The sequence below is a fragment of the Elephas maximus genome, chromosome 11 (genome assembly GCF_024166365.1).
Source record: "Elephas maximus indicus isolate mEleMax1 chromosome 11, mEleMax1 primary haplotype, whole genome shotgun sequence".
In the NCBI taxonomy this organism is placed as follows: Eukaryota; Metazoa; Chordata; class Mammalia; order Proboscidea; family Elephantidae; genus Elephas; species Elephas maximus.
This window is the reverse complement of record NC_064829.1, coordinates 39,402,414-39,414,844: the sequence shown is the minus strand read 5'-3', so window position 1 is coordinate 39,414,844 and position 12,431 is coordinate 39,402,414. Positions and strand designations below refer to the sequence as shown.

At 38.2% G+C, this 12,431-nt stretch overlaps 1 protein-coding gene across 3 annotated transcripts in view; it reads left to right on the top strand.

The window, feature by feature from the left end:
- The window catches only part of TRAPPC8 (trafficking protein particle complex subunit 8), a 108,110-nt gene that overhangs the window by 6,859 nt on the left and 88,820 nt on the right, over positions 1–12,431 (top strand). For all 3 annotated transcript variants that reach the window (XM_049900026.1, XM_049900024.1, XM_049900025.1), the window contains exon 2: positions 3,002–3,196. In XM_049900026.1, coding sequence (XP_049755983.1) covers positions 3,002–3,196 — 195 coding nt within the window. The remainder of the gene's footprint in view (positions 1–3,001; positions 3,197–12,431) is intronic.

Below are 12,431 nucleotides of genomic sequence, written 5' to 3'. Positions count from 1 at the left end.
ATTTATTATCTCCCTGTTTCTCAGGAATCTGGGAGTGGATTAGCTGGATGGTTCTGCTCAGAGTCTCTCATGAGGCTGCAGTCAAGTTGTCAGCTGGGGCTACAGTCATGTGGGACTGGAGAATCCCCTTCCAAGCTTGCAGATGTGGTTACTGCTAAGCCTCGGTTCCTTATTAGCTGTTGGCCTGAGACTTCAATTCTGTGCGAAGTGGGCCTCTCCATAGGTTCCCTGAGTTTCCCCATGCGTGGTAGTTAGCTTCCCTCAGAGTGAGTAATCAGAGAGGATGGAAACTGCAGTCTTGTATAACCTTATGTCACAAGTGATATACCATCACTTTTGTTGTGTTTATTTGTCAAACACGCCTACCCTGGGATAATGTGGGAGAGGACTACATGAGAATGTTATTGTTGTTAGTTGCCCTCAGTGGGATCATTGGTGGAAGTTAATTAGGGAAAGACGCCTGTGAGTGTCTTTAAACTAAAAAACATTAACAATTATAGAAAAATGCAGAGAATCCAGCTCCCCCACTGCCCAGAACTAATAAACATTAACCCTCTGTCATATTTGTTTTTTATCTTTTCCTTTTCTTTGAATAGAAATCAAACATTATATATGGTTGAAGTCCCCTTTCTGCCCTTCCTTGGTCCTGTGTACTTTCTTATAAAAAAACCAAAACCTGTTGCCATTGAGTCAATTCCAACTCATAGCAACCATTTGGGACCGAGTAGAACAGCCCGCATAGGGTTTCCAAGGAGTGGCTGGTAGATTTGAACTGCCAACGTTTTGGTTAGCACCCTGAGCTTTTAACCAGTGTGCTACCAGGACTCCATTCATCATAAAAATGCAACCATTATTATGAAATTTGTGTGTATACTTTTTGTACATCTGTTTATATTTATAATCCCATTGTGGTTGAGTTGATTCTGACTCATAGTGACCCTATAGGACAGCGAAGAAATGTCCTATAGGCTGTAGTCTTTATGGAAGCAGGCTACCACATCTTTCTCCCACAGAGAAGCTGCTGGGTTCAAACTGCCAGTCTTTCGGTTAGCAGCTGAGTGCTTAACCACTGTGCCACCAGGACTCCTCTTGATATTTACGATACAAGCACACTTATCCATACTGTGTATAGTACTTTAAAAGTATTTTTGAGTCTTACGTTTTCTAATATAAATTTTGGAAATCAACAGAGAACACAGGAAAATTTGAGACAGTCTTCATGGATGTAACTATTTAAGATATAGGCAGGCCTGAACTTGAAAGCTCACTGTTCGGTATAAACCATTATCCATTGGTTAAAAAAAAGGTGTCATTTTTAGTGGTTAAATACTGAAAAGCAGTTTTCCAAAGTTGTCTCTTGTGTATGATGATCCAGTGATGTACCTGAGATAGATCGTTGTACCTGCTGCTGCCTCCATCACTTATTGAGCACTTAATTATATAGTTGAGTATGTCAGGCATGGTGCTCAATGCTTTACACCTATTCTCATCTAATCCTTAAAATAACTCTGTGAAGTAGGCATTATTCATGGGAAACCAAAGTGCGGAAAAGTTAAGTTGTTCAGGATAACCCAGTTAATAAGTGGTGAATTGAAATTTAAATTAAGGTCTGACTCAAAAAGCTGGGTCCTTAATCATTGTAATGGACCTCTTCTAATACTGTTATAGAAACTAATCTTGTCTGATTATATGAGAAAATGTGCCCAAATTTCCTGTTGTGGACTGTGGGCACTTTATTGTTACAATAGCCTGCGAACCCCTGGCCCGAAGCTTCGTACCACTGGTTATAAATCTCATAGACTGAGGCAGAGACTATATAGCAGGGTGGAAAAGCAAACCCATTGCCCTCTGTCTAGTCGATTCCCACTCATAGCAACCCTATAGGACAGAGTAGAACTGCCCCATAGAATTTCCAAGGCTGTAATTTTTTTTTTAATAATTTTTATTGTGCTTTAAGTGAAAGTTTACAAATCAAGTCAGTCTGTCACATATAAGACACCTTACTACATACTCCCATTTACTCTCCCCCTAATGAGTCAGCCCTCTCCCTTCTTCCAGTCTCTCCTTTCGTGACCCTTTTGCCAGTTTTTAACCCTCTCTATCCTCCCATCTCCCCTCCAGATGGGAGATGCCAATACAGTCTCAAGTGTCCACCTGATACAAGTAGCTTACTCTTCATCAGCATCTCTCTCTAGCCCATTGTCCAGTCCCTTCCATGTCTGATGAGTAGTCTTCAGGAGTGGTTCCTGTCCTGGGCCAACAGAAGGTTTGGGGACCATGACCGCCGGGATTCTTCTAGTCTTAGACCATTAAGTCTGGTCTTTTTATCAGAATTTGGGGTCTGCATCCCACTCTTCTCCTGCTCCCTCAGGAGTTCTCTGTTGCCAAGGCTGTAATTTTTATGGAACCAGACTGCCATGTCTTTCTCCTGCAGAGCAGCTGGTGGGGTTGAACCATTGATCTTTCAGTTAGCAGCTGAGTGCTTATCCACTGTACCACCAGGGCTCATAGCAGGGTGGAGACAGAGGGTGTTGGGTTGGGAGAAGGAATCTGGGAGCAGAAGGAAGCTGGCATGTAGCATTTAATTCCACTTTCTTTCCCTTTACTGTCTTTAGTGTTAATACCACAGACCTCACACTACCCTGGACCAGCCTTAGGGTGAGGTGAGAATTAGAGATTTGGTATGGATGGTGGTTGATCCCCAGCAACTCCAAACATAAGGAGGAAGGAAAGAACCTACAGTAGGAAATTCTGAGCAGTAGCATTGCGGGAGAAGCAGCAAATCCTGTTTAATAGGCTGTTATATAAGGGAATGTGGTAAATCAATTGTATTTCTGGAAGACTAGTCCACTGTGAATTTCCTGTTTCTGATTGGAGCATCTTTTTTTGTTTGTAAACCATTAGCTGTTTTTTTTTTTTTTTTCTTATTGCTGTTGTTATAGTTGAATTATTATGCACTGTGTAGAATTAATTTCAGGTTTTTTTTTTTCCTTTTTTAAAGTTCACATGAGAGATCCTAATAATCAGCTTCACATAATTAAAAATTTGAAGATAGCAGTAAGCAACATTGTTACTCAACCACCTCAGCCTGGAGCCATTCGTAAACTTTTGAACGATGTTGTTTCTGGCAGTCAACCTGCAGAAGGATTAGTAGCTAATGTGATTACAGCAGGAGATTATGACCTCAACATCAGTGGTATGTAACAAGGTTTATTATTTTTTAAATGAAAATTTCTGTTGTTAGAAAAAGTAATTCCGTAACCTGGAGATCATTTAACAAATATTTAAGTGTTTAGGAGAACCGGGAAATACGATGTTGAAAAACACAGTCCTTGTTTTTACGGAGGTTGTGATCAAGTAAAAGGCAGCTTTTCAAACTATGAGTTTCATGATCCTACTCATAATGAAAATATGTTTGTAGTTCTGATTGTAAAGTTAATACAAGCTCCATGAGGGCAGAAACTTCAGTTCTGTTTTATTCCTAGTGCTTAAAGTAATACCTAGAATATAGTCATAATAAATATTGTTGACTGAATAAAAAGGTAGAAAACAACATATTCTTTTGACGTAAATGTAGAGTCTGATTACATAAAAATAATTAAGTTTATTGTATTTTTATTTTGCTTACAGTGGAGGAAAATTTCATAAAATATGTATAAATACACAGTCTTTTCTGAGTGTTTTTTAATCTGATTTGAATGGTAAATATTTTCATAACAAGATTGATAGGTGAAATTATATGCGAGTGTCAAGTGAGCTAGCTGTATTTGGTGTGACTTTTTTTCCAGTATGAAAAGAACTTAATTGAAGGATGTTGGATAGATTTTTAGAGGCAAAAGACCAAAAGTATATCCTCTAATTAGGATTTTTTTTTTTTTTTAAATTTTAGCAGCCTAATAAAGTAATCTTTTAAGGTCAGCATAATTTATAATTTAATATTTTGGTATCTTTTAATTGCATATTTAAAGATTTGCCTAAATGTATTCACTGAGAGGCCCAGGGACTTAAATGGCATGTTTTAGATCACGAAGTTAGTTGGCTCCATTTGTATTAAAAAAAAAAAAAAAATTTTTTTTTCCACTTGTATAGTTAGAAATAATTGAATTATTTTGTTTAAATGCTCCATACTTTGTCTTTTTATGTCATTAATTTTAATTCCAGAAAGATAGGTTGACTTGGTAACTTTTATCTTAGAATATTATGACTATCTTCACAAATCACAAGAATCTGAATTTTACGATATATATTTTGAGCAGTTCCTGGCATAGTTTCAGTATGAGTCAAAAATTTGGATATGAGAAAGTGATGGAATTTGAACTCTTTCAAATCAGTGGAAAATTCATGTTATAGTGTGAAAGGGAGTGAATCAAATGCCAGAATGTCCAATTTTTATACTGCTTTAGCCATTAATTGGATAACTTGCATAAGTCACTTTAGTGTTTCTGAGACTTGGTTTCCTTCTCTGAAAAAAAAGCTTGACTAGATATTAAGGCCTTGCTCAGATCTTTAGTTGTGTGATTCTGTTTTATAAAGTCTTAAGATTTTTGTTATTTGTGTAATAAGTATTTTTTGATTTCCTGCTATATGCTTTGTATTGAGATATAGAGGTGAATGAAATGTATAAGTTCATAATCTGGTAAGAAGACAAATATGTAAAACAGTGATTGTATAATACAGTATAATTTACAATACATTATAATCACAAAATATTGTGATAGATATGGCATATATCTGATAAGCCAGAATACTAAGGGGGCACAGAGAGGGATTAACTATCATATTTAAACAAACAAAAATATCTTTTTTATATTGCAAATATCTTCCTAACCTTCAAAACCTATAATACCTTTTACTGTAAAAAAAAAAAAATTTTTTTTTCAAAATCATATACAGTATGCACATAGACATAATGCTAAAAAGACTTATAAGGACAAAACAGTAGTGATCTGCTCCCTGTGCCCTGTTTGAACAACTTCATTAGATGTTTCCTCTGGTATTTATTTTGTGTTCTTAAGAAATATTTTTATATGGCCGTCGTTGTCATAATCAATTTAAAATTTTATTTTTGCCTTCTCATTATGATTCATGAGGATTTAGCCTAATTATACCTCTTCTTCTTTTCTCCATCTTCCTAATATAATTTTCATGAGCTTTGGTTAATATTCATTGTTCACAATATTATGACTAAGTATTGTTCACTTTTTCATGCTGAACCAATGGACTTTCAGTCCTTTCTTATGTAATATAATACTTTGTTTTTCAGGAGTTAATAATTGCCTTTTCAAAAACAACTTGCTGAATTTTCTTTGTGTCTTTTGTTAGCCTCTTGTACCTCCTACAGCCTCTTAATGGGATTTTCCACTGGATAGATTTATTGGATAATCCATTTGTCAACATTTCTATCCTGAAGGTTTCCTTCCAAAAGTCTTATCTCTTTTTACTCCACATTTTATGCTCAATGAGGGTAGTATCACTGGGGTGAAAATTGGCTCTTGGGGGACAGAAAAATCTTAGATAATACCGTGATTGTGGCTCTCTTAAAGGGCTGCAGTACGTAAGTAGATACACAATATCTGTGGTTGCATTTAAAAAAATTCTTGAAGGGGAACAATTTAAGAAAAATATGCCTAAAAAGGCTCATTGGAGGGAGAAGATGAAATAACAGTGGAAAACAGTGTTCTACTCCGTCACATTCAAGGCTTACCCCACAGTTGTCTTTTTTTCTCTTCCGTGTAGTCTCTTGTTCATATCTTTTTTGGTGTATTCCCCTAATTTGGTGAAGGACATCTCCAGCAGCCTCCAGAGAAAGGGTGCATGGAAGGTAAAATTTTTAAGAAGTTTATGTCCGAAAATGTTTATTTTTTAATACAGGATTGATAGCTTTGCTGTGTCTATTTTACTTAGAAATCATTTCGCTAAGGAATGTTCCACTTTCCTCTAGCTTCCAACATTTTTCTTGAGAAGCTGGATGCCATTTTGATGGTATATCTTCCCATCTCTCCAAACTTGAAAAGCTCTTTATCCTTGCTATTTTGAAATTGATAGGGCCCGGTGGACTCCTTTATCGCTTACTGTACTGAGCCCCTTTTGATAATCTTGTCACAAATACCCTTTAGTTCTGAGAAATTTTTGTGTGTATTTCTTAATTTCTTCCCCGTTGTTTTCTCTGTCCTTTCTGGAACTCCTAATTAGCTGTATATAAAACCTCCTGAGCTAATCCTCTGATGTTTTTATTCTCTGCTATTGTCCATCTCCATCTCTGTCTTTTTGTTTTACTTTCTGGGGGATATCCTTCATTTTATCTTCCAACTTTTCTCTTGATAGTTTAATTTTGGCTGTCACTTGTTTTTGGTTGTTGAGGCTTTTCCTTTTTTCTCTGGATTTTCTGTTTGTGTGACGTGCTGTTGTTACATGGCGGGGTATCTTAACTCTGAGAATATTAAAAAATTTTTGTTGTTGTTGGCTTCCTTTTGTTTTTAAGTTTTCTTTTATCCTGTACTTTTTCTCCCGTATTATTTTTTTAGTTTGTTTTATTGTCTTTTTTATATTGGAAACTTCCTTCAAATGTCTGATGAGCCTTTGACATTATTTTTTATTTCAGAGTGATGTACTCAAACCCTAAATGGACGTAGGAGATGCTTCTCAGGAAGCAGACTTCTTTATTTTATTGGATGGTGAGGCTGTGAATAGGCTTGAGCATTGCCCAGTTTTTTAGTACTTGTAGTTCTTTTCTTTGCGGCCATTTAGCTTCTCCGGAGAAGGATTCTCAGATGTGCTGCCTGGTTATCTGTATGCTGTGGTGGGGGAAGCGGGGGGGTGTAAGCAGTCTGTTAAAGTGGTTTGGTGGGTGGTTTATAAGAACAGCGTGGCCATGATTTGGTCATGAAGAATTATTTCGTCTAATTGCATTGCTTGCATTCATCCTCAGGCCCCTCTCAACATCCCTGCACAAGGAAGGATTGAGTGCTATTTGCCCTTAAAAGTGGGGAAGGCACTACTGTAGCTGAACTCTTGAGGCAGATTTTGAAAAGAATCCCAAATAGGATAAATTCCTAAACTACATACCGGAAGCAGTTTAACATCCAGCTTTTTTCAGCTTTGTTTTTATATTGGTCCTGAAGACCGAAATACTGAATTCATTCCATAGCAGAATAATATGGTTGTCTTTGGAGATTTTAAAAAGTGATTTTTTTTTTATTAACTTTTATTAAGCTTCAAGTGAGTGTTTACAAATCCAATCAGTCTGTCACATATAAGTTTACATACATCTTACTCCGTACTCCCACCTGCTCTTCCCCTATTGAGTCAGCCCTTTCAGACTCTCCTTTCGTGACGATTTTGCCAGCTTCCCTCTCTCTCTATCCTCCCATCCCGCCTCCAGACAAGAGCTGCCAACACACTTTCAAGTGTCCACCTGATATAATTAGCTGACTCTTCATCAGCATCTCTCTCCCGCCCGCTGACCAGTCCCTTTCATGTCTGATGAGTTGTCTTCGGGGATGGTTCCTGTCCTGTGCCAACAGAAGGTCTGGGGAGCATGGCCGCCAGGATTCCTCTAGTCTCAGTCAGACCATTAAGTATGGTCTTTTTATGAGAATTTGGGGTCTGTATCCCACTGATCTCCTGTTGCCTCAGGAGTTCTCTATTGTGCTCCCTGTCAGGGCAGTCATCGATTGTGGCCGGGCACCAACTAGTTCTTCTGGTCTCAGGATGATGTAGGTCTCTGGTTCATGTGGCCCTTTCTGTCTGTTGGGCTCCTAGTTGTCGTGTGACCTTGGTGTTCTTCATTTTCCTTTGCTCCCGGTGCGTTGAGACCAATTGATGTATCTTAGATGGCCGCTTGTTAGCCTTTAAGACCCCAGACGCCACATTTCAAAGTGGGATGCAGAATGTTTTCATAATAGAATTATTTTGCCAATTGACATAGAAGTCCCCTCAAACCATTTTCCCCAGGCCCTCGCCCCTGCTCCGCTGACCTTTGAAGCGTTCATTTTATCCCCGAAACTTCTTTGCTTTTTTTTTTTTAATAACTTTTATTAAGCTTCAAGTGAACGTTTACAAATCCAATCAGTCTGTCACATATAAGTTTACATACATCTCACTCCCTACTCCCACTTACTCTCCCCATCTTGAGTCAGCCCTTTCAGTCTCTCCTTTCTTGACAATTTTGCCGGCTTCCCTCTCTCTCTATCCTCCCATCCCCCCTCCAGACAAGAGTTGCCAACACAATCTCAAGTGTCCACCTGATATAATTAGCTCACTCTTCATCAGCGTCTCTCTCCCACCCGCTGACCAGTCCCTTTCATTTCTGATGAGTTGTCTTCGGGGATGGTTCCTGTCCTGTGTCAACAGAAGGTCTGGAGAGCATGGCCGCTGGGATTCCTCCAGTTTCAGTCAGACCATTAAGTTTGGTCTTTTTATGAGAATTTGGGGTCTGCATCCCACTGATCTCCTGCTCCCTCAGGGGTCCTCTGCTGTGCTCCCTGTCAGGGCAGTCATCAATTTTGGTCGGGCACCAACTAGTTCTTCTGGTCTCAGGATGATGTAGGTCTCTGGTTCATGTGGCCCTTTCTGTCTCTTGGGCTCTTAGTTGCTGTGTGGGCTTGGTGTTCTTCATTTTCCTTTGCTCCAGGTGGGTTGAGACCAATTGCTGCATCTTAGATGGCCGCTTGTTAGCATTTAAGACCCCAGACGCCACATTTCAAAGTGGGATGCAGAATGATTTCATAATAGAATTATTTTGCCAATTGACTTAGAAGTCCCCACAAACCATGTTCCCCAGACCCCCGCGCTTGCTCCGCTGACCTTTGAAGCGTTCATTTTATCCCGGAAACTTCTTTGCTTTTGGTCCAGTCCAATTGAGCTGACCTTCCATGTATTGAGTGTTGTCTTTCCCTTCACCCAAAGCAGTTCTTATCTACTGATGAATCAATAAAAAACCCTCTCCCTCCCTCCCTCCCTCCCCCCCTCGTAACCACAAAAGTATGTGTTCTTTTCAGTTTTTACTGTTTCTCAAGATCTTATAATAGTGGTCTTATACAATATTTGTCCTTTTGCCTCTGACTAATTTCGCTCAGCATAATGCCTTCCAGGTTCCTGCATGTTATGAAATGTTTCAGAGATTCGTCACTGTTCTTTATCGATGCATAGTATTCCATTGTGTGAATATACCACAATTTATTTACCCATTCATCCGTTGATGGACACCTTGGTTGCTTCCAGCTTTTTGCTATTGTAAACAGAGCTGCAATAAACATGGGTGTGCATGTATCTGTTTGTGTGAAGGCTCTTGTATCTCTAGGGTATATTCCGAGGAGTGGGATTTCTGGGTTGTATGGTAGTTCTATTTCTAACTGTTTAAGATAATGCCAGATAGATTTCCAAAGTGGTTGTACCATTTGACATTCCCACCAGCAGTGTATAAGAGTTCCAATCTCTCCGCAGCCTCTCCAACATTTATTCTTTTGTGTTTTTTGGATTAATGCCAGCCTTGTTGGTGTGAGATGGAATCTCATCGTAGTTTTAATTTGCATTTTTCTAATGGCTAATGATCGAGAGCATTTTCTCATGTATCTATTGGCTGCCTGAGTATCTTCTTTAGTGAAATGTGTGTTCATATCCTTTGCCCACTTCTTGATTGGGTTGTTTGTCTTTTTGTGGTTGAGTTTTGACAGAATCATGTAGATTTTAGAGATCAGGTGCTGGTCGGAGATGTCATAGCTGAAAATTCTTTCCCAGTCTGTAGGTGGTCTTTTTACTCTTTTGGTGAAGTCTTTAGATGAGCATAGGTGTTTGATTTTTAGGAGCTCCCAGTTACCTGGTTTCTCTTCATCATTTTTGGTAATGTTTTGTATTCTGTTTATGCCCTGTATTAGGGCTCCTAGGGTTGTCCCTATTTTTTCTTCCATGATCTTTATCGTTTTAGTCTTTATGTTTAGGTCTTTGATCCACTTGGAGTTAGTTTTTGTGCATGGTGTGAGGTATGGGTCCTGTTTCATTCTTTTGCAAATGGATATCCAGTTATGCCAGCACCATTTGTTAAAAAGACTATCATTTCCCCAATTGACTGACACTGGTCCTTTGTCAAATATCAGCTGCTCATATGTGGATGGATTTATATCTGGGTTCTCAATTCTGTTCCATTGGTCTCTGTGCCTGTTGTTGTACCAGTACCAGGCTGTTTTGACTACTGTAGCTGTATAATAGGTTCTGAAATCAGGTAGAGTGAGGCCTCCCACTTTCTTCTTCTTTTTCAGTAATGCTTTGCTTATCCGGGGCTTCTTTCCCTTCCATATGAAATTGGTGATTTGTTTCTCTATCCCCTTAAAATATGACATTGGAATTTGGATCGGAAGTGCGTTATATGTATAGATGGCTTTTGGTAGAATAGACATTTTTACTATGTTAAGTCTTCCTATCCATGAGCAAGGTATGTTTTTCCACTTAAGTATGTCCTTTTGAATTTCTTGTAGTAGAGCTTTGTAGTTTTCTTTGTATAGGTCTTTTACATCCTTGGTAAGATTTATTCCTAAGTATTTTATTTTCTTGGGGGCTACTGTGAATGGTATTGATTTGGTGATTTCCTCTTCGATGTTCTTTTTGTTGATGTAGAGGAATCCAAGTGATTTTTGTATGTTTATTTTATAACCTGAGACTCTGCCAAACTCTTCTATTAGTTTCAGTAGTTTTCTGGAGGATTCCTTAGGGTTTTCTGTGTATAAGATCATGTCATCTGCAAATAGTGATAACTTTACTTCCTCCTTGCCAATCCGGATACCCTTTATTTCTTTGTCTAGCCTAATTGCCCTGGCTAGGACTTCAAGTACGATGTTGAATAAGAGCGGTGATAAAGGGCATCCTTGTCTGGTTCCCGTTCTCAAGGGAAATGCTTTCAGGTTCTCTCCATTTAGAGTGATATTGGCTGTTGGCTTTGCATAGATGCCCTTTATTATGTTGAGGAATTTTCCTTCAATTCCTATTTTGGTAAGAGTTTTTTTATCATAAATGGGTGTTGGACTTTGTCAAGTGCCTTTTCTGCTTCAATTGATAAGATCATGTGGTTTTTTTCTTTTGTTTTGTTTATGTGATGGATTACATTAATGGTTTTTCTGATATTAAACCAGCCTTACATACCTGGTATAAATCCCACTTGATCAGGGTGAATTATTTTTTTGATATGTTGTTGGGTTCTATTGGCTAGAATTTTGTTGAGGATTTTTGCATCTATGTTCATGAGGGATATAGGTCTATAATTTTCTTTTTTTGTAATGTCTTTACCTGGTTTTGGTATCAGGGAGATGGTGGCTTCATAGAATGAGTCGGGTAGTATTCCGTCATTTTCTATGCTTTGAAATACCTTCAGTAGTAGTGGTGTTAAGTCTTCTCTGAAGGTTTGGTAGAACTCTGCAGTGAAGCCGTCCGGGCCAGGGCTTTTTTTTGTTGGAAGTTTTGTGATTACCGTTTCAATCTCTTTTTTTGTTATGGGTCTATTTAGTTGTTCTGCTTCTGAATGTGTTAGTTTAGGTAGGTAGTGTTTTTCCAAGAATTCATCCATTTCTTCTAGGTTTTCAAATTTGTTAGAGTACAATTTTTCGTAGTAATCTGAAATGATTCTTTTAATTTCATTTGGTTCAGTTGTGATGTGGTGCTTCTCGTTTCTTATTCGGGTTATTTGTTTCCTTTCATGTATTTCTTTAGTCAGTCTAGCCAATGGTTTATCAATTTTGTTAATTTTTTCGAAGAACCAGCTTTTGGCTTTGTTAATTCTTTCACTTGTTTTTCTGTTCTCCAATTCATTTAGTTCAGCTCTAATTTTTATTATTTGTTTTCTTCTGGTGCCTGATGGGTTCTTTTGTTGCTCACTTTCTATTTGTTCAAGTTGTCGGGACAGTTCTCTGATTTTGGCTCTTTCTTCTTTTTGTATGTGTGCATTTATCGATATAAATTGGCCTCTGAGCACTGCTTTTGCTGTGTCCCAGAGGTTTTGGTAGGAAGTATTTTCATTCTCGTTGCATTCTATGAATTTCCTTATTCCCTGCTTGATGTCTTGTATAACCCAGTCTTTTTTCAGGAGGGTATTGTTCATTTTCCAAGTATTTGATTTCTTTTCCCTAGTTTTTCTGTTATTGATTTCTAGTTTTATTGCCTTGTGGTCTGAGAAGATGCTTCGTAATATTTCGATGTTTTGGACTCTGCAAAGATTTGTTTTATGACCTAATATGTGGTCTATTCTAGAGAATGTTCCATGTGCGCTAGGAAAAAAAGTATACTTTGCAGCAGTTGGGTGGAGAGTTCTGTATAAGTCAATGAGGTCAAGTTGGTTGATTGTTGTAAGTAGGTCTTCCGTGTCTCTTTTGAGCTTCTTACTGGATGTCCTGTCCTTTTCCGAAAGTGATGTGTTGAAGTCTCCTACTATAATTGTGGAGGTATCT